At 33.6% G+C, this 22,965-nt stretch overlaps 1 protein-coding gene across 6 annotated transcripts; it reads left to right on the top strand.

Annotated features, from left to right (window-relative positions):
* On the top strand, nucleotides 1-22,965 carry LOC124363006. 6 transcript variants are annotated; one of them, XR_006922511.1, is made up of 3 exons: nucleotides 40-245; nucleotides 17,686-21,720; nucleotides 21,759-22,965. XR_006922511.1 is itself a non-coding variant. In XM_046818051.1 (3 exons), exon 3 carries the CDS (start codon nucleotides 17,745-17,747, stop codon nucleotides 19,785-19,787), a length of 2,043 nt encoding a protein of 680 aa, XP_046674007.1. In that variant the 5' UTR covers nucleotides 40-245; nucleotides 5,426-5,908; nucleotides 17,686-17,744; the 3' UTR covers nucleotides 19,788-22,965. The 6 variants fall into 6 exon arrangements, 4 of the variants coding, with proteins under 4 accessions (XP_046674008.1, XP_046674006.1, XP_046674007.1 ...); XR_006922512.1 differs by having other exon boundaries at nucleotides 17,686-21,758; nucleotides 21,797-22,965; XM_046818051.1 differs by adding an exon at nucleotides 5,426-5,908 and having other exon boundaries at nucleotides 17,686-22,965.

The following is a 22,965-nucleotide window of genomic DNA, read 5'->3' as shown; positions in this document are numbered from 1 at the left end:
ACACGGAGGTTATCTGTTCTTGTGCAACAATGTCACGACCTTGAATCAAATGTCTAATGCATACTCGGAGTTCACAGTTAGCTGTTAGTTAAAAGGTATTGCTACATAGCGTCATTTCATTTTAGGTTTGTAAACTTGTCAGTTAACTTTATTCCCTGCATTTGGGTATGTTGAGTTATTTAGGCAAGAGTTAATTATGCTGTTTAATGACATACTAATAATAATTTACTGATATTGAATTTCAGGTAAGTAGAATGGAACATTAACATTAATAGTGTAGCAATGAAGTTAACGGCGTGAGTTGCTAATCATAATTTCAGCTTTATTAACATATTTTGCCTGCCTGGTCGTCCTGTACAATAAACTAATCATGGATTTAGGGTATGGAAATTACAAATAATGCTTTTTAATCATTAAAAGAGAAATGTAATTTTGGTGTTTTACATTTTGTGTACTATGGAGGAGGACTTAAATCACATCTAATTGTTATCATCAAACGATTTTATATATTGACCAACTTTGATATTATATAATAATCATATATAATAAGAATTATAGGCTAATGCATTAAAGTCTACCCCTCTATGTTTGTATATATAATTTTCAGCGTTATACTATCTGCATCCAATAGCTTTATCTGAGTGTTCTATGGTCAGAATATATTAGGCCTAGCTAGTAGTGCAGTCATTGAAGCGAAAAATACGGTCTTACCTCAGAATTTTTTTACTGTGAACCGATTTGCATGACATTTTGGAATTAGGCTCATCTTACCCTTAACTTCAAAAGTGAAAATGATCTGAACTCCGCCTATTATTTTTAAGGGGTGTAAACAACCCCTTAATGGAAAAAATTGACATTGAGCCATTTTATCGCTAGAAAACATGTCTAATAGTAAGTGGTGAAATTGTAAAGTGTGTTCTAACACAATTACCTCATATTAAAATCATTTTCAACCCCTTGAAAATCTTACAACCCTTGCAAACAACCCCTAAATTGAAAAATCACAAAAAAATACTTTGGTATGACATAAAAAGATGTAACTATAGAGTAAGAAATATTTTATATTCTCTATAATAATTATCAAATTTTTAACCCCCTTTCAACCCTTGATAAAAAATTGTTAAAAATTTTGTTTGATCAAATGAAAAGGATTTAAATATTATTCCACACTCTCGAAAATGATTATCATATTCTTAAGTTTTTCTACCCTTAAAACTACCCCTAAATTAAAACAGTAAATATATATGATTACATATTTAAAAATAAATTAATTTAGAGTAAAAAATTGCCATTTATTGAATAAAATATTTACAAATTATATAAAATTCACTCAAATGTGCTATATATACATATAAGAACGTTGGTAGGTATTCATGCCTACGTTTCCAAAATATATGAGCCATATTATATATATATATATATATATATATATATATATATATATATATACACATTACAATAGTTTTGGGTCTCTATTATACTGCGTACTTTCACATTGCTCCAAATATTAAAACTCCGAAATTTTCAGTTACTAAGTAGAAAAAATATAAGTTTTTGGACCACAACTCCTTCAATTTTCATGCTATCACAATTTATAAAAAACCATTGTAAAGGTAATTAAGAGAGCTACAACATCCATCATTGCAATATATAGTAAAAATCTTTTTCTCAAACGGTGAAGGGTTAAAGGGCTTAAGAGAGGCTGTGATTACGCTGCCACGCAATCTTTAAACAATCATATCTCCGTCAATTTTTGTTTGACAGACAAAAACCAAATTTTAGATCGTCATATTTTAGATATTATGAAAAAAGGTGGTTTTTTTGAAATTTTTTTTATCGTGACTTTTTTGAAAAATATGTGTATCCTGAAGCAGCCAAACTGATACAATCTATCAAACTCTTCATAATAAAGTTAATTCTAGGCGGAATACGATTAAATTTAATTTTGGTGGAAATGGCACTTATAAAACCTGTTGATTTAATAGAAAAAGCATTAGATGCTCCTCTTATTTGCAATACAGCTCACTTATTTTACGTGAAAAAGACTTTTAATAGTGCTCATTTTAAAGCTTATTTCAAGCACTACAAACCCCGGTACTTTGGGATTATACTGACCACACCAGTATGAAGAACACAAAAATATAAATTTATAGAAACAAACATGATAGAACGAAAAAACAACTCTTTAATTACAAATTTACAAGCATTTCCAGGTATTGTGAAAAACAACTCTTTAATTACAAACTTACAAGCATTTCCAGGTATTGTGATCAGTATTGTTGTCGCTGTTATCTTATCTTTCTCGAGAATCCAGATTACGACAGGCCGCGAGGCATCACATGATTATTTAAGTTTTTTGCACGGTACATAATTGCCTTTCCATTACAATTCAATTTTTATTTCTGATCAGCCCCTCTAGAATTTGATATTTTACTGATGGGTACTATCTCGAGGGATGTTTTTCTTTCGTTGACATCAGCGCGGTGCTCCCGAAGCCCGCGCTGATGGCCGGAGGCACTCGCATTTTGGATGGCAGAGTGTGATCAAGAATAAAAACAAGTTTTGAGTGTTTTTTTCAAGAAAGAGTTTAGTTTTTGTTTGGTAATGTTTTTGTTGAATTTTTGTGTTTGGAGAAATGTAGGGGTAAAACACGGAAGTACAACAAAGCGACGCACCAGCTGAACGGGCAGCGAGACTCTGCAATCACGTTATCTACTATACCGCTCGACTTTGACCTCTGTCTGAGCATGGGGAGGGGTTTGCGATAAGACAATTATTCATGTTTTATATTGACACCAAAAAAAAACCAACAAAAAACAATAAAAATAATTTAGTTATCAGTAGAAGCAAAATGTCAAATAACGATTCATGTCTGGGTGTGGTCGGTATAATCCCAAAGTACCCAAAACCCTTTTTTATTAAAATGCCTAAAATGTATCTGCTCGCCGCTAGATGGCATTGACCACATCAATTAAATTTCAGACAAAATAAAAAACGGCTTTGATCTTTAATATCTAGCTTAATATTGCACTTAAAATACTTTATAAAAAACCTAATTGTTCATTTTTTTTACCTGCTACAATTTTGTTCTTCATAAAATTTTCGATAAAACGTATATTTTTGGAGATATTTGCAAAAAACCGATGAAAAACCTGAAAAAGTTGAGAATTTTCAATTGCCAATAACTTGAAAATTATTGGATTTTTCGAAAAACTTTATAGATTATTTTTTGCTTAAAATTAGGCCTATCGATATCCGAGGTTATTAAAAAAAAAAAAATTCGCCCCCGAGAAGGGGTGGCAACCACCCCCAGGGTGGTTGCGGAGTTCAAATCATTTTCACTTTTGAAGTTAAGGGTAAGATGAACCTAATTCCAAAATTGTATGCAATTCGGTTCACAGTAAAAAAATTCGGAGCAATAATGCTTCAATGACTGCACTATTAATAGTACAGCATCCCCGCTTTAGTAGACCTAATTTTGAAAATTATTTACCACCTAATTTTGAAAATTATTTACCAACTATTTTTGAAAATGACCTATTAACGTGTTTTTGTTTTTGAGTGCGAGTCGCTTGAGCAGTTTAAATAGCGTGTTAGGAAATTATTCCATTTTAATTGGTTTTCGTCTTTTTTCAAAGTTGTATGAGTTTTTCATCTGTTATTTTAAATTAAGAAAAGATATTTTTTATCATTGAAAGTTTCCAGATGGTTTTTTAAGTAGTTTTTACATACATACTAAATTAGGATGTTAGGGTAACATAAGTTTTGCTAATGTACTGAACTATTGTCTGTGGTCGTAATTTTTACAGGCTCCAGTGTAATATGTGGCCACCAACACAATTGATTCATGATTATCGATATTATTGAATACAACATTTTACCTATAGGCATTCAAAATTAATCATTGCCAGTTGTTTTTATTTCATTTAATACTGAGTAGGCTAGTAACGTCCATGCCAGCTGTTTTTATTTAATTTATGTAGTGAGTAGGCTAGTGACATCGGCAAGAACAATGGTGATGAACATGCAATTGTTGTCTAGAAAAGTAGCCTATTTTTAAATATTGAACAATGTTTTAAATGGTTGCAAGATAATGATCTTGCTCCTTTAAATTCCAAGTGGGGTACAGTACTATAAACGGAACCAGTTTTGATATTAATTAGTGTAATTATCAATAATTAATATTCATAAATTGAATATGCGTCTAAAATTAAAACAACATATCTATAGACATAACAACAATCATATTTGAAATTAATATAATACACATAGGAACAATGTCATAAATAATAAATGAGATATAACAATCAAACGATTATAACGTGAAATAGGAAAACTCATAAATAATATTGAAATGGTAACAACATATCAAACATTTATTGTCTCAAATTGTTTTTAAACATCGCTCAAGGTAGTGTCCATCGATAGAAGATGATATTCTGGAGGGCCTGATCATGTATGGGTCATTTTCAAATTGAGAGCAAATGTAATTCCCAGGCTAATAACATTTTAGTAAATATACAAAGAAATAACTTTAAGGATTAGGCTAATAAAAGTATGCTAAGTAGTATATAGGCCCATTTAAAAATAAAATGATAATTAGTTATTTTCCAATAAATGTTCAAAGTCTCATTTTGTCCCCTCGCTGACAGTCCCCAACAGCTGCCATGAGAATTTGTCTAAAACTCTTCAATATAAATCTCCATTTTTTCAGTTGTAATACAAGGAGTAAGTAATCTTTAAAGAAAAATCTCTGAATGTAACCGATGTATAAATCAATATTATTCCTAAATAAAGGATTTTTTGGGTTTTTTTCATGTCACCAGAACCATCTCTAAGATAGAAACCCTTTTTTCCAAATGCCACAAAATGTTAATTCAGTGCCAGCGTTCCCTGTCTTATGTGTTATGAGTTGTGTATATTGTGTATTTCAGGTTAATATCGTTCCAGTTTTATAAATTCTCAACACCTTTTAAAGTTCATCCGGTAATTATTCACGTACATTAATTAGAAGTCTACTCGCCGGCGGTAATGTAACAATGTATGTCTTGAACAAAATTGTGTTCATATTATTGGTGTGGTGAGCCGTTACGGAATCGGGGCTAACCTCAAAATCTTCCTGACTAATTGCGTTGTTGAATTTATTGGGAAATATCGACAGAACGTCTCCTCGCTGACGTCACCATAGAGCAGTCTTTTTGTGGACGTTTGCGAATGTACCATCCGACATTAGCGTATATATTCCATCAGCGTGCAGACTTTTTATAAATTTAATTTAATTTTAATGTCAATTGATGTTAGCCTACTAATAAATTTTCTTCTTATATTATTAGAAGAAGGGACTTAAAGCCCCAGGCAACTAACACAGCAACCAGCAGTAGCAGTTTCCTGTGCCATTTCAATTTATATTTTTCTTTCTTTATAGTTTCTGTAAAAATGGGAAATAAAAAAAGAAAAGCTCTCCTGAAGACACTAAAAAATGAAGGCGAATAAGGAAACTTGCCAATGGAAGAAATCATAAATACAAAGCAAATTTGTCTGAAGTAAAGTTAGAACGGCAAAGAGAAAGAGAACGGTACCATCGCTTACAAAAAAAATTAAGTTGGTTGGTGTAATAACAGAAAAAAAGAAGAAAGAGAGCAGAAAAGTCTGGTGAAAACGAAAGGCTAAGGAAGTAGAAAAAAGAAGATGAAAATATGTTAAGAAATACTCCGCCCAACAGTGACACTGAAGGCAGTTTAGCACTTACCGGAAGAGATTCTCGTCAAAAACAAGTTGGATGAAAATGGTTTGAAAAGACAGAGCCAAAGCATACAGAAAACACAAAACTCGAAAAGTCAAGAAACGGTTTCAGAGAGAGCGATTGAAAAAAACATCGCCTTCACCTAGAAAGTAGACTTTCGTTGCAGTTAAGTTCAGCATAACAATTTCATGTTTTTATTTGTAGCCTTAGTAATGTTCTTTCTTCCTCAAATAGATAATTCTGTCTGTGTTTTAGCACATGGTCATAGGTCTTCTTTAGACGCTCATCTTAAGTTTGGTTTAGGTTATGGTATTTTCTATAATTCCCAAATATTGTCTATAAGTCTATAAAAATTAGACATACCATATGGAACAGTACACGCATCATACGGTGACCTACTTTGAAACTGTGTGGTAAAATCAATGTATGAACTACACAGACAAGTAGTCGCGAGGTGCTAACAACAACATCGCTGACTGTGCAAACATCAGCAAACTCCTCACTTGACCTACCATACTGCTGCTGACTGTGCAACTGACAACGGCACCAACACTCGGCTGTTATTTATCTACATCTGACTTCCATCACCTATCTAGTTTAGGCTGTCTGGATCTTTCTACTTGACAAGGAACTAGATTACTCCTCAAAATCAAACAAAATTGTACACTTCTTTTTATTAATTAAGTATTAATACAATATTTTATTCATCATGACAACAGCAATCAGTCAAAGCTAGAATAAAAATCTGTATACCATTTTATTCATCAGGACAACAGCAATCAGTCAAAGCTAGAAAAAAAAACTGTTTACCATTTTATTCATCAGGACAACAGCAATCAGCCAAAGCTAGAATAAAAAACTGTTTTATCCTCATTTTCAATATTTACTTTAAAATCTGTTATACTACTACACATCTGCCAACATAAATATGAATATACAGACCAATCTTAGAATTTTGATATATTCCATTTTCTCTAACATGGCAGTAAAATTCAATAAAGGCGACAAGGTGTTTGCTACGGTAAGAGGCTTTCCTTACTGGCCTGCCATAATTGACAATGTATCTTTCACAGAAAAACAACAAGCAAAATACGAAGTAATTTTCTTTGGGACCCAAGAGACAGCCACTGTAAATGATAAAGATGCTTGTTTGTATTCTGAATACAAACACATACATGGAAGACCAAAGCTTGACAATTTCAGAAATAAAAAAACTCAATCAAGCCCTGAAGGAAGCAGAGACAAATGAATCAGCTGAATCAAGTGACATGAAAGAACAAGATGAAGATATTGTCTTAAATAAAAGTGATGCACTAAACACATATGTAAAATGTCTTGAAGAAAGCTTAACAGAAGAAAATCTATTAAAAGGCTCAGAAAATGATGAAGAAAAACTAAAATTGGCTGCCAAAATTGGAACAGCATTATTGGAGGAAAACAATTTACTGAAGAGACAAAAATTTGAACTAGAAACGAAACTAACGTTTGCTGAGGAAAAGGCAGAGGGACTTGAAAGAGAAAAAGAAATATGTGCTCTAAAAATTGAAGAACTTTTATACCAGCTACAAGAAATACATAATAATTCGGAGAAGGAAAAACAGATACGTACAGAAATGCAACAGATATTATTGAGGAAAATGACAGAAAACAAAATCAAATAATCAATGAATATATACATGAAATTGACACCTTGGAGAAAAAACATCAATGTTTTGCAAAGAAACCTAAAAGAACATATAACAACAGACAACAAATCTACAAGCTATACAAACTCTGGAACTCAAACTGACCAAAACATGAATACTCCTACTCATATGCCTGAAAACACAACAGTTTTTATTGAGCTAGCGGAAGTGAAGTCAAAACAATATCTTCTGGAGGAAGACATTAAAACCTTAAAAGCTGAAGTAGCAAAAGGTAAGTTACTCTGTGAAGAAGCTCCAATGACCCCATTGGCAAAAAAACAAACTGCCTCAAAAAAAACCATTCTCACAAACCCATGCTCAGATCCAACTACAGACACATAATACACCCTTATCTCAAAAAGTAAATATATCCCCAATCAGAACAAACAGGAAAAACAAATTTAGTGTTTCTCTACAAGTGGCTAAAAGTAAATACAAACAAAATTTAAAGAAAAGCCTAAATACTCCTGTTGTAGAAATCAGTGAAACAATTAAAGAGTTTGGCACTTTCCGAGTTCAAAACAGCCCACCATTTACAGCAAAATTACTCAAAAAGAATCAAACATATGAAGATCTTTTAAATAAACACTTGAAAGAAGTTACTGGAAGAGGATCTAGTGGTTTTTCTCCTGAAAATGACCACTCTTTTTTAGGAGTAAAACTAAAGAAAATAAAAACACCTATAGTAAGAGCTACAAGGATCTTCCACCAGAATGTAGATCGGATAGGTAAGAAAGTGGACCGACTTAATCATCTTTTAAACATGACTCACCCTGATATTCTAGTCTTAACTGAGCATGGACTTGATCCAACGACAATAAAAAGTACTAAACTTATGGACTACAACCTTGTAACGGCATATGGGAGGGATTACCACCAAAAGGGCGGAGTTGCAATTTATAAGAGTGAGAAACTTGATAACCATGTAGAAAGTCTTGACATAGAAGGACACAGTGAAGAACTTATCTGTGAGATGGCTGGGATAAAACTTCTTTCCGATAAAGATTTACCTCTTCTTATTCTTGGAATTTATCGTCCACCCAGCACTCCTATACTTGATGCTCTGGCACTGATCGGGAATGCGCTTGACACAATTCTTTGTGGTGACAATAGTGTTGTAGTTATTGTTGGTGACCTAAATGCTAACAGCTTGGACCCAACAAATAACGATACAATAAGGTTGCAAGAATTTTTAACATCATACGACATCCATAGGGTTGAACTGCCACCCACAAGAGTGACCCCAACCTCAATTTCTTCCATTGATGTAGTCTGCATCAATACTAATATGGACAGAGTCAAAGTTGATGTGGTGAATACCTGCATATCTGACCATACTGGGCAGCTAACTACCATTTCCATTCCTTCCAAAATTAAAAAGCCGTCAACTTCAATTCGCAGACACTTTAATACAAGAAATCTGACAAACCTCAAACAAATACTGGATGCTCAAACTTGGGAAATTGTATTTCAAGCTGTTCACGCCCAAACTGCATATAAATACTTTAGCGAAATATTAGCAGATGCTTTAAATATAGCCTGTCCTCCTGTATCATCACGCAACAGACCTTTAAGAACTCCTAAACCAGAGAGGCACAATCTTGAAGCTGAAGAATTAAGAAAACAGTTTATTGAAGCTCAAGAACTGTATGTTTTAAATGGGAATGAGGCTGATCGGCTTGAGATGATACAACAAAAGAAGACCTATGACTTGAAACTTCGCAGCTTAAGAAGGCAAGCTAATGAGTAATTCAAATTCAAATTCAAATATCTTTATTACATGAACATTAAGTACAGTAATTTTGTCAAGTTTTACAATAGAATATAAAGTAAGATATACAAATACATATAGAGAGAGAGTTTATACAGCTTCTTTGAACTCTTCTATGTTGTAGATTGTCTTCTTAAGAAGGAAATTTTTTAAGTGGTTTCCTTTAGTGCATTTCCAGTTAGACTTTGTAAGTTCTCCGGTAGTAGATTTCTAAATTTTCTTCCTGCATAGGATGGTTTTTTCTCAAAAAGTGCTGTTTCTATGCTGAGGCAGTATATATCTAGAGGCGTGGCGGGTAGGGTAGTTGTGGACATCTCCAAGGTTTGCAGATTGAGTTGGGAAACATGTATGAATAGATTCATAAATATAAAGAGCTGGTACAGTGAGTATCCCCAGAGTTTGGAATGCTTCTCTGCAGCTTTGTTGAGGCTCAAGATTGGCAAGGGATCTAATTGCTCTTTTTTGCAGTATCAGAATCTTATTCAGATTTCCATTAGAAGTACCCCAGATGATTAAGCCATATCTTATATGAGACTCAACAAAGCGCATAGTACGCAGCCTTAGCTGCTGCTTGAGTACAAACTGTTTTTTATACGTTTCATAACGTAAATTCCAGTGCATATCTTGTTGGAGATAGTGTTTACATGTTCAGCTCCACGAAAAGTCCACTGTCAAGTGTTAAGCCCAGAAATTTGACTTGGTTGAGGACAGTTATATCTGGGACATCTGCAGGTATTCCTTTTTTCTTGCTAAAGTGCACTTGTGTTGTCTTTTCAGTATTTTAATGCCAGGTCTTTGATACACTATACTTAACAGCTCCTTGTAAAGCTGTTAGTGAGTTAGTAGATAGTTCTTCCGTAGAGTCATTTTTAACAAGGAGTGTAGTGTCATCTGCATACATTATACAGTCAGTACTATAGTTTTCAATAAAAGCTGGGAAGTCATTGGTGAATAGTATAAAAAGTATGGGGCCGAGCACGGATCCTTGAGGGACTCCTCTTGTTAGTGGTTTTTGAGTTGATATATATGAGCTAGTAAGGCCAGATTTGGTATCCTGGACCTCCACAACTTGAGATCTTCCTTGTAAGTAGCTTATGAAACCACATGTTCTCTTTACCTCTTATACCAAGAGTTTTGAGCTTTTCGGAAATAAGATTGTGTCCCAGGCAGTCGAAGGCCTTGCTGTAGTCAATGAAAAGAGCTGTTACATACTTTTCTTCATCAATACTGTCAATAATTGATTCAACCAGGCTTATGAATTGCAGAAATTGTAGATTTTGCCCTTTTGAAATCCAATGCTGGTTATCTGCTATTAAATTATGTGTGTTTAAGGTAAACCATCAGCCTGTTTCAGCACAAGTTTTCTCTATAACTTTTGAGAAAGTCGATAATTCAGTGAGATGGCCTATAGTTTTTGGGGCTCTGATTTTAGTCCTTTTTTGTGCTTTGCATAGACTTTAGAAAACTTTGAGCTTTGTAGGGAAGGTGGCCTTGGTCAAAAGACTTGTTGACTATGGCTGCGAGAGGATGGGAGATTTCTTGCGCACAGTATTTAACAATTTTTGAAGAGTATTCATCTAAACCACTGGATGATTTATTTTTAAGATTCTGAATTACCTTTTGTACTTCTATCCAGGTTGTAGGTGTTAGTTTAAATGATTGTATCGGAGGAGTGTGTAGGAGATTCTGGTCCTCATCTATTCTGTCAGTTGGTAGTAAATTAATTTTGTTCTATTGTGATATCTGCTATTTGGGTGAAATAGGTGTTGAGGTTTTCAGCTACTTCCTCTGGGTCATCTATAGTTATATTGTTAATGTTAAGCTTAGGGCATGTTTGACTAGTCTTATTGCTAAGTCTCTCACTATTTATAACACTCCATAGTGCTTTTGTTGTGTTGTGTCAGAGTTTTGTATATATTGAAGGTTAACTTGTTGACCACAGCAATTTTAGCTTTTGGTCATAAAATTTCTTTCTATTCACCATTTCTTCTTTGTCTCTAGTGTTTCCCTGTTGTTTCATAAATATTAAGAGCTCGTATATATGAGGCTTTCATCTCTGCACACTCTGAGTCGTAGTAATGTGATGGCTTAACTGCCAACTCTGGTTTTGCTTTTCCTCTTTGGACAGGCGATGTCTAGGGCAATGCTGAGTATCTCGTTGAAGTTGTTGTAGGCTGTTTCTGCGTCTTCAGCATTGTTGACAATGTCCCAGTTAATCTTAATGGATAGTAAAAGATTTTGAGATTTTCCAGATTTTGTTTTTGCCTAGTTTGCGCTTAAGACTGATGGATGTATTTTTTGTCATGAATAAAGTCCACACTACAAAGCTGGCCCTGTATGATCAGAGAGACCAGTTTGTAAGATGGTTGCAGCAACTTTTTTCTTCTGAGATACTAGTACATATTGCAGTCTATAGAGGTGTTTGTTTCAGCTGTGACACGAGTTGCAGGGAGTGCAAGTCTTCTCATATTTTGCATGGTCAGTTCATCATTAAACATTACACTGCCAGGATTGTTACTTTCTAAGACTGTCAATATTTATGTCACCCATTAGTAAGAACAATTTGTTATGAGCTTGGTTATGGTCTAGAATGTTTAGATAAGGCGTCCAGGCTATTTCTTATGTTCCTGCCGGGGGTCGGTATACTCCTAAAACATAGATTTGCTTCCCACTTAGTGTGATACGTATCAGTGCTGCCTCAAAGAGGAGTTCCTCACAGAAGTTATTTATTTCAATAGCCTCTGTGTTACTTGTAAGATTGTCTTTACAGTAAATAGCTGTACCCCTAGTCTATGCTGAGTTCTGCTAAATTCGGATATAAGAGTATTTTGTAGCACAATCAACGAACAAAACCAAAGCTATATGGAAAGTTGTGAACAGTGAGAGAGCGTCAAGAAAAGATATTGGTGAAATGAAGTGGAAGATAAATACTGAAGGAGGGACAACTGAAGAGCCTAAAAAAGTGGCTGAGCTCTTTAATGAATATTTTACAAGTATAGCTGAAGAGACCTTAAAAGTGAATTGTCTTCATCAGTCTTCCTCTTATGCTCTACATCTAGCTCAACCTGACCACCCTCTTTCAACGTTTCAGCCTACTACTGGGGAAGAAATTCTCAAGATAATCAACTCAATGAAGACCTCATCTGCAGCTGGAATTGATGACATCACTTCACAACTTTTCAAATTCTGTGCTTCTGAATTAACTCATCCTCTAACAGACGTTGTAAATAAATCTCTATCTCAAGGAATTTTCCCAGACAAGCTCAAAATTTCCAAAACATATCCACTACACAAACAAGGAAAGAAACATGAAATGAAAAACTTCAGGCCAATTTCCTTATTACCTACAGCCTCAAAAGTTATTGAGAAAGTTGTATTAATACGACTTTTTCATCACCTACAACTGAATAATCTTTTACCTGCTGGACAGCATGGCTTTTTACCAGAAAAATCAACATTGACTGCTCTTACAGAACTTGTAGAAAAAATTATTGACTGCATCGAAGCTGGAAACACGGTTAATAGCACATTTTTGGATCTTAGCAAAGCATTTGATTGCCTTGACCACAGTTTAATTTTAACAAAACTTGACAGGCTAGGAATCAAAGACACTGCACTTCAATGGTTTCATAGCTATCTAACTGAACGAAGACAAATAGTAGAACTGAAACAGACTATTAATGGAAGAACAGTAAATATAAAATCTGCTTCACGAGAAGTAAAAAGAGGAGTCCCCCAAGGGTCTGTGTTGGGACCAGTCTTGTTCGTTCTGTTCACTTGCGACCTCTCCACATTCATGGAACCTTACAGTCAGACAATCATATATGCTGATGACACTGTGCTGCTATCCAACAACAAATCAGCTGAGGCTTTAGAAATAGCCTCATACATATCTGTCAGCATGGCTCATGATTACTGTATAGCAAACGACTTGGTCTTTAACGAAGAGAAGACAACACAGATGATTTTGGGTAAGCACAAGAACAAAGTCTCTGGAACACCCAAGATCGCAACTGTTGAACAAATGAAGCACCTTGGAATGATTCTTGACGACAAACTTTCATGGGACAGCCACATTGATTCTCTTTGCTTAAAACTCAACACCGCTTTTTATGTACTGAGAAGAACCACGGCAGTGAGTACAGAATTGACTACAAAGACAGTCTATCACTCGCTCTTTGAGTCTCATGTTAGATATGGAGTGATTCTATGGGGCAGCTCGTCCTCAAAGAACCTTCAGCGGATCCTACTCATTCAAAAGCGAGCAGTAAGAATCATGGCTTCCCTCCAACATCAAGATAGTTGTAGAGAGGTATTTAAAACACTAAGAATATTGACAGTTGTGGCTATTTATATAATTGAAGTCATTGTACATGCCTCCAAACAAGGACTTACTAGAAATGGTGATCTTCATGGCCTGCAAACAAGACATGCTCAAGACTTCAGCCTGGCAATACACAGGACATCTCTATTTTCCAAAAAAACCATCATATGCAGGAGCGAAACTCTATAATCTACTCCCACCTAAGCTGAAAGAAGACAATCCTGAAATTCTAAAACGAAGCCTGAAGACCTGGTTACTGAGAGAATCAATCTACAGCCTGGAAGAATTTGTGACATGCTGTAGAACATCCCAAGGAGAGACATGACCTTATGTATTACTTAGATTTAATTTTTTTTAATTTGTTTTATCGATTGTTGACCCTTATTCTGTACTTGATGTTCACGAATAAAGCCTACTGATTGATTGATTGATTGATTGTTCAATTTTCTTACATAAATAAATTTGTATTTATTAACTTAAATTATCTAAATCATTGAGTGGAAACCTAATACATCTTCAATTTTTTATTTTCAAGTCAGTAACACACTGTTATAATAACTGTTATATTTTTATAATAGTGCCAAAAAGTTAAAACATAATTGAAGAAGCAGGTGTTAGTATACTTTAAAAAAAGCTATCACATTGTCAGTGATTGTTGATGATTTTTACCTTGCATATAGGAATCGTCTCATTGACACTTGTCTCCTTGCAGACGATTACTTTTTGCACATTGAAACGCAATTAATGGAAACAAAGAGTTGGTAATTTTTATGGTACAAAATATCTAATAAATAAAGTTACGTCATTTTTTAATATTTCTCATATTTTATTTTATTATTTTTTCAAATCATTCTGGTTTAATTTTTCCTGTTTGAGCATATGTTTTTCAAATAAAATATCTTTAATTCTTACCAATTATGAAGTTTTCTTTGCATATTCCTCTTTTTAACGATGATAGCTAATAAAATTATATAAATTTGGAGGTTTATCTTTGTAATTAAATCATAAAATAAATTTTTTCAAAACTCAGCGAGGGGACAACTTCAGGCGTCTTCAACTTAAAATATGAAAAAAAATTATAAACTGTAAACATTAAGCTTTGCTACTCCAGGAGCTGTTACTACAATAACTAAGGAACCCTGCTGGTGTGTTTTAAAGCAGTTTTGTTTTATCGTTACATCATATTTTCTCTCAATTTGAAAATGGTCCGTATGCTAGAGGGCCATAGCTAGGAAATGCAATTCGACAAAGCAAACAAATAAGTAAATTCATAACTTCCTACAGTATAGTAAGCGGCTGCCAACACAATCGAATCATGTTTATTGAATCATTGATATGCATGACCATCTAAAAATACTGAGAACAAAATGTCAAACCAAATTACGTAATAGGTATTTTAAATAGCAATATAGTTCTGCTGTGTTGAATCTTAAAAATTAATATATTAACGATAAAGAAACTAAAAATAAGGTGTGTATATATTTATTTATTTATAAAATTTTACAAACTAAACAATAACATTTAGTTACCTTTTATGATTTTCAAGGATAAACGTTTCTGACTCATTGTGAATCAAATAACACATGTACATCGTCATTCTACTTGTTGCCATTAGTTAAATACCAAACACGTGATTTTAACACATTATTTTTACATAAGATATAACTGAGCTCTTGCATCAAAAGGTAGTAAAATGTCATGTGCTGATAGACAATATTATTGATAATTTATCAAAAACAATATATCGCCATCTGTTTTTGCTACAAAACCATCAAAAACTTATGTACTTATCACAAAAATATACCTAAAAATGCACCAGGAATATGTTTCTATAAAAAAAATTTGTACCAAGCTTTATATAGACTAGACAGTTTTCTAATTTTCACACAAAGACTTTAGAAGCCTCAGTATTCATTTGAATAAAGATTTGTCTTGACAAGATTTTTAACAGGCTTGAGGCCTATATTATAACATTTCAAGATAGTGGTCCATTATATGCTTAAAAGATGAAATGATATATTAAAACAAACAATGTCTCATGTATCTGGGCAGAAAAGCCACTGATGCTCTGATTACATAGTAGCCATTCTTGTTTGGAGAACGCATCAGTCTTCTGGAAGAATGCAGACCAATTTGTTGTTCATCTAAACAAAATGAAATACAACTTTATAGTTAATTGTATTAATAATAGTTATAAATTTATTACAGTAAACACGGTAAGTGTTTTTGTTTGGTTTAAATATTTTAATCTTTTTGATTTTAATATCCGTATTTTTTATATACAATCCTGTCTATGACCATAGCACTTTTTATTAGTGTAGTGTGTCAGTTAAAGCATGACCGGTGGAATGCACAAAGGGGGTGAAGGAGGTGAGCGCGTGGGGACACAATCTGTACTAGGGGAAGTGGATATGATACTACTACCGCAGCTTAGTGTTTTCTGCACCTGGCTCATAACGGTGGCGGGCACGCCGCGGCAGTGGCACTGTCTCTGTGGCCTGGTTGTATTGTGTCTGGTCATTATGTGAATTGGTTAAACTTGTACTGTTGTTAGGTTAAACTTGCTAAAGATTTGTTCTTTATTATCTCTTGTATGTAACATAATTATAGATAATTTTTCTCACAAACGAACAGAAACATGTTTTTTGTCAATTCATTTTGTTTTACTTTCAATATAAATTTTTGATGCTTCATAAACTGTGTGAGCAAACTTTTTTGTTTTTCACCCCCAAATTTTGTATTATACCTAACTTGGAGTTGGCTAAGATTTAATAAAAATAAAAATCCAATATATACATTTGACCACAAATTTTATGGTGTTTTCAGAAATGTGTGGTTAATATGTCCTAAACATTATTATACATTTTTTAATGAAAATTCATGCGTCTTGATGGACAAAAATGACAAACCAAGCAAGTTGCATTTACAAACCAAACTTTTTTCTGAAACTTGTTTTAATGTTTACTTTCTGAAAATCCAATCAAATATTCCCCCGCCCCCCATTTAGAACTTTTGAGGTGTAGAAAAGCCTGCCAAATGACATAGCAAGGGTAGGCTACCATGGCCTCTCTCCTCCCTTCCCATTAACATAAACTGTATTTTTTATTTTTCTGTAAATATATTAGGTGCTTTTTTAAATTACACCTAACATATGTCTTTTATGTACATAACCTTCAATAATCAATAATTTTATGGCTATTAAATGGCTTAGAAGGACAGAAATTGATTTACAACACAAAAAAAATCAAGTGATATTGATGAAGATTCTTCTGTCTGCCACAACCTATTGGTGCACTGTAACTTTTTCTAGATGATTTAACAACAATGCTATTCTAAGACCAACAAAAACACAACTTATATTTTTGCAGGTAAATGTTAACGAGAAAGACTTACCGTATATTTAAATATATTATTCGGAGCAGGATTAATAGAGTGCATAAATAAACCCACAAGAATAACAGAACAATCTCTAATTTGTATGGGCCACATTTTTAGAAAACATTCAAGACTACAAGGCTGTAGCTGTGGGAGTTCTAACTACTGAGTTGACTGACCAGTACGCAGTGCTGTGCAGAGACCTCCACACCCGTCATAACAGTGATGTAGATACTTAACAGTGATGTAGATACTTATGTACACAAGGAGAGCCATAGGAACTGTAGGGGGAGCAGTCATGGGAGGCTGCTGCTGGAGGATTTAAACATTTACTGTGACTTAATATTATACAGTCTTCTAAAGATCTTAAAAATTTATCTCTTAAACCAAAAAAATGGTATGTGCAACAAATAACAGAAAACGTGGATAACGGTAAATCTAATTCAATCAATCAGGAAATAAGACATACTTAGTATAGGTTTAAAAAGTCAACCATTTATTGATACCATTAAAAATTATTTTAAAACTTAGCGAAAGAAATAAAAAAACCGTTTACTATAGAGAAACAATTATAAATTCATTGAATAATGCAAAATAGTTTTGGAATGTTAATAATGAAATCAGCGGCGGGATATGAAAAAGTCTGAAAATATGTGCATGTAGACATTGTTACAGTATATAACTTTAATATGGTAATTAAATGAGTAAGAGTGTAGGACTATTTTCTACATGTCTAATCCAATATATTAATTTCATATCTCATTAGAGTAAATTTGTCTTGTTCCAGATTTGAATATTGGATATAATGGTGATTTGATCTGCAAAGGAATGTCTTTAAATTAAGAAATGGCATCACAAGGGACTTTAAACTGCCTTTCAGGGACTTTTGGACAAATTCCAAGAGATATATTAGAAAGTGCGAAATTTTTTTCGTATGACAGTGAAAATGATGATTTTACATGTGTCCTGTGCAATAAAATAATCCAGACAGTTAAATGTGATGAAATGTATGATGAAAAGTCTACCACAAAAAACTTTCATAAACATTTATTAAGTCATAATCACCAAAGGAATTGTGTTTCTTTCTCAGATCTGTGCTTGAAATTGAAAAGTATATTTCAAGGAAATATTCCTCAGATTGTAAATAATAATTTAAATGTTTTGAATATTATTGGTGGAAAGTATAAGTGTGCTATTTGTGATAAAAACCTAAATGTCTCACAGAACAGCCAGTCAACAGAAGCAAACTTTTCAAAACATTTAATGTCATATGAACATGAAGAAAACCTACAAGAGTTCAGAGAAACTATTAGTAATTTACATGACATTTATGGAGGAATCCCTGACTTTATAATGAGCCACAGTCAGTTTTTAAGTAAGAATGGTAATGACTATACCTGCAATATTTGCAATAAACACATCCAGGTCCATCCTTCTGATATTGATATAACTGAAAATAATTTTAGAAAACATCTCCGCTCTTTGAACCATGTGAAAAATGCCAAAGTGAAAAATGCTTTTTCTCTTCATCCTGAACTAGAACAAGTTTTCAATTATCATCTTCCGAACTACATGTTAAGAAATATTGAATATATCAGTGTCAATGGGGCAAACTTCTTCTGCTGCCTATGTTTTACAAATATAAAATTCAACCGTCATAATCATTATGAAACAGAACAAAATTTTAAACAACATATGTCATCATCAGATCATGAAGAAAATTTAAGTCACAGAAGGAACACTGATGATAAAGTGTTCAATATTCTTCATGAATTATTTGAAGAATTTTCTGATGTTGTCTTGGAAAACTTAAAATATTTAAGTGTAGATGGAGATAATTTTTACTGCACTGTTTGTGAACAGACTATTGAAAAGGGTGAAGATAATGAGGAAACAAGAGATAATTTGATTTTCCATTTTGAAGAGTCGGGTCATGAAAATGTAGTTGATGACGAACTGCAAAGACAATCAGATCTGATTATGAAGCTTGAAGATGTGTTTGGAAGTATTCCAGAACGAATCAAAGATAATGTAAAGTACATTGAGTTCATGGGAGGCAATAACTTCAGATGCATCTTGTGTAACAAAACAATGCAGTCAAAAATCAATGGAGACGATTATGAACACACAACTTCAGTAACAGAAGAGAACTTTGTAAAACATCTCGACTCAGACAAGCATAGGGATGAAGTAGAAAAGGAGGAAAATGATGAAGATCTTCAAAATGATTTGGGAGAATTATTCTCCATTGTTCCTCAGTACATCATGAACAATTTAGAACATCTTGGTTATGAAAACAATAGTAATAACTTCTACTGTGTATTGTGTGACAAAACCATTGCCATTGTCAATGGAAATAAAAAAGAAGAATGTACAGAGCAGAATTTCAGATCCCATCTACTGTCAGTAGGCCACATGGCTAAATTGAAATACAAAGCCAATAAAGAAATGGAAGTGATTGAAAATCTGGAGTTAATATTCAATGAAGTACCAAACTACATTTTAAGCAACATCGAGCATATAACAGATGAAGATGGTCATTTCTTTTGCTCACTGTGTGATGCTCAAATTATGGTAGGTAAAGATTCTACATCATCAGAGCAAACATTCCGGAGTCATATTTTTGGCAATCAACATAGATCTAATGTGAAAAAAAATGAAGTGGAAAATGGTATCGCGATGCAAAGGTTTGATGAAAGCTTTTGGCGTATACCTGAATTCATTTTGAGGAACATTGATTTCATTTCTCTATATGGAAGTGATGAGCTACATTGCAGTTTGTGTCAGAGAGTTTTGAACATTGATGAAGATGACTTGAAAGCCACAAAATGGAACCTCCGTTGCCATATTGAGTCTTTGGAGCATCAGCACCACTTGAAGAGTATGTAAGATAAATCATAGTGAGAAATTCTTACAGTTTTCCAAGTTTTAAAAATATAGGCTTCCCTGACTAATTTGTTTTATGATTTTAATCACAATGTACTAACAAGGGATAGTTTTACTTGCTGAATATCATTCTATTTATTAAGTAGCAGTGCAATAGTAGGATGTCTCGTAGCAGATGTGATTTACTTTAAGGTTTATGTTATTTAAATAGAGGACATCAGGGGTAGAGTTCAGTAAACGACCTAGTTTTTATATCAATATTAGTTCTTAATAAGAATTATCAATAGTTTCAACCAATATTGTTAAATTAATTGTAATTTATTGTTGAACTTTTTTCAGTTGGCGAACCAGAATGCCTCTGGTATGATTAAACCTTAGTTTTGATCCGTAAACTCATGGTTCTTCACCTGTTATAACACGTTTCAGTAATTCTGCGTTGATGTCGACTTCATTTAGTGACTCCTCAGCAACTTCCATTCACCATTTGTTCAAAATTCAGCAATTTTGGAACAAATTTTTCTGCCACAGGTTTCATACCCAAAATATTCAAAAAAATGTAATGGCATGAGCCAATTAATCCAACATCATCAGCGACTTCTCTCATCTTAATAAAACATTTCTTTCAGGTTTTCATCTTGTTGTAGATGTGCTGGGGCATCCAGAGTGTTTGTCATTTTCAATGTCTTTACTGCCATCTTTGAAACGTTTAAACCACTTGTAAACCCTTATTTTACTCATAGCAGACTTACAATAGGCCTTTGTTAACATTTCCCACACTTTATTTCATTTTTCATATAAAATTTTATACAAAGTCTTTGATCTATTTTAAAAAGAAAAAATCACTTGAGTTCATAAATTACGTCTAACCTTATCAGCAGCCATTGAAAACGTATACAATGAATACAGATGAAAACTGTATTATACTTCAGGAGCATTAGCAAAAACATATTGAACAAATCTTTACAATCGGACTCTTCCTACTAACGAAACTTAAAAATGCCCGTTACTTTTTGAACACACATATAACATGTCACCTGTCTGCATTGATGCCAACTGGCATCAACATAGCTAGGTAGTATATGTTGAGCACACACCATCTATCTGCCTTAGCTTAGCTGGGCTTTCTTGTTGGTATGGATCTCAGTACCGAAATAGGTGTAAAATGAAATCAAGACGAGCCCTTGTTTGTGGAATATATCAACCAATAGTATGAATGGTCACAGATTAGTTGAGTATTTCACCCAGATTGTAATGAAGTGACTCCTGAACATATGTAATTATAAATATTACACAAGAAGTAATACAACACTGGTTACATAATAATAGATTAGGATTTGTCAAGTTAAATATAATATGAGATTAAATAGGTATAATCTGCATTACAGCTACTGTATTTCAATTTATTACTTTGAAATAAAGGAAACTAATTTTATAAAAAACAGAATACAGATGTTAAAATTTGTACAACATCCATTTTTTCCTATACCGGTACAGACAGAAATCATATGCATAAAAACTATTAGGTTTTAAGTTTTTCAAAATCCAGTAGTATATTCAGACTTAATAAGAAGAATTGAAGCCAGTAATGTCTGTCTCTGTTTCATATAATTTTAAGATGAAGCATTTACTGGGGCTAATTTGAGTCTAGGAAGTTAGTCATTTAACACTTTGCTACTTAAATATATTCCTCCCATTACATCTATTCTGTTTTCACAATTTAATAATTCTCAGTATGTACTCCAACATAATTCAATTCTGTGGTGGATTCTACCTGAGCCAGTAATCCTGCTTGGGTGGATATCAGATATCTGTAAAAGACTTTCTGCTTTACATGATTTGTCATTCATGTCCTCACTGTGCTAGAGGCACTCTCAAACTTGGTTGTAGTACTGGCCTGTTTGTGGGCGATGATAATGAACAATGTTACTGATACCAGGTGTGGGCGATGATAATGAACAATGTTACTGATACCAGGTGTGGGCGATGATAATGAACAATGTTACTGATACCAGGTCATCACTGACAGACGTTTACAACTGGTCTTCACAACCAGTTTCATATTCCATCCCTTGGTCTCTGGCCTGTGAGTACACAAAATCGGTAAGTTCTTGCTGCCATTAGTGACTACGTGCCAACTATCTCCAGTACATTCTAAAACTGAACAGATCTTTCTTCTCAGTGATGAAGGAAGTTATGAGAGAAGCACCATCACTAGCTAGCAACTGGAAGAAGACATTGTTCTTCCCCCATGCCTAGTCATCAGGCTCATTGAATGGAATCTGCAGTTATGGAGGTGTTAGGCAGCTAAGAACCATATTCTTCCTCAACATCGATAGCCTTCATTCTGGTCTTGTCATCGTGGAGCCTAAACCAGTTTCAAGGGACTACGGTGCAGAAGATGATTCTCCACATCTCTTTTCTCTAGCAGATAATCATATACAACGTCATCTTGTCTGTCCGATTTGGCTTGTAGCTCCCTACTGTTACCTTTTAGCTAGCAAACCACTTACCTTCGGTTTGGTGAAGGTGCTATTCCCTCATATTTAGTACCAGAGCCATTGGTATCATCTTGTACAAGTCATTATCAGTTATGTTGGTCCTCTAGCATTTTATTGTCAATTTTCAGACTTTCACCTGATTATAATGATTTGTCCTTCAATAATCAGATGACTCTTGCAGGAGTTTATCTCTTAACACGAGCTTCAGCGAACACCAAAAAGTATTACCTTCTACTGTTGGAAGTCAGTACAAAAGGCCAAGAGTCATGGTTTAGCATTAACATTTATGTTATGTTCCTTAAATGAATTAATCAACCTATTGATATTATATACTTGACTTTAACTGCAAATGCACTGATCTTTTGTTAAACTTTTAAGCAATACCAAATAAATGTTGGATAACTTGAACTGGGCATATTTGAATTGTACACAAATATAATTTTTTTATTATCTATAGTCTTGGAGTAGGAAAAAATATATATAATCTAATTTATGTATTATTTTATGCTTAATACTATTATGTATTCATTAGGGACATATCCCTAAATACAACAAGCAAATTTCTAAATACATAGAGCATTGTTGCATGTGCTTGATAATCTTGCAATTATGTTTCTTTGTTCTATATTTCCTGTATGAATATAACTGTATGTTTGTTGGAAAATAAAATAATCTTACAATTA

This window comes from Homalodisca vitripennis, chromosome 5, assembly GCF_021130785.1.
Source record: "Homalodisca vitripennis isolate AUS2020 chromosome 5, UT_GWSS_2.1, whole genome shotgun sequence".
Lineage (NCBI taxonomy): Eukaryota > Metazoa > Arthropoda > Insecta > Hemiptera > Cicadellidae > Homalodisca > Homalodisca vitripennis.
Note: the sequence above shows the minus strand (reverse complement) of the source record. Positions and strands in the feature narration are given on the sequence as shown.

Excerpts from the sequence above, each read along its gene's own strand:
- LOC124363006 (XM_046818052.1), top strand. The coding sequence starts at position 17,745 with ATGGCATCACAAGGGACTTTAAACTGCCTTTCAGGGACTTTTGGACAA.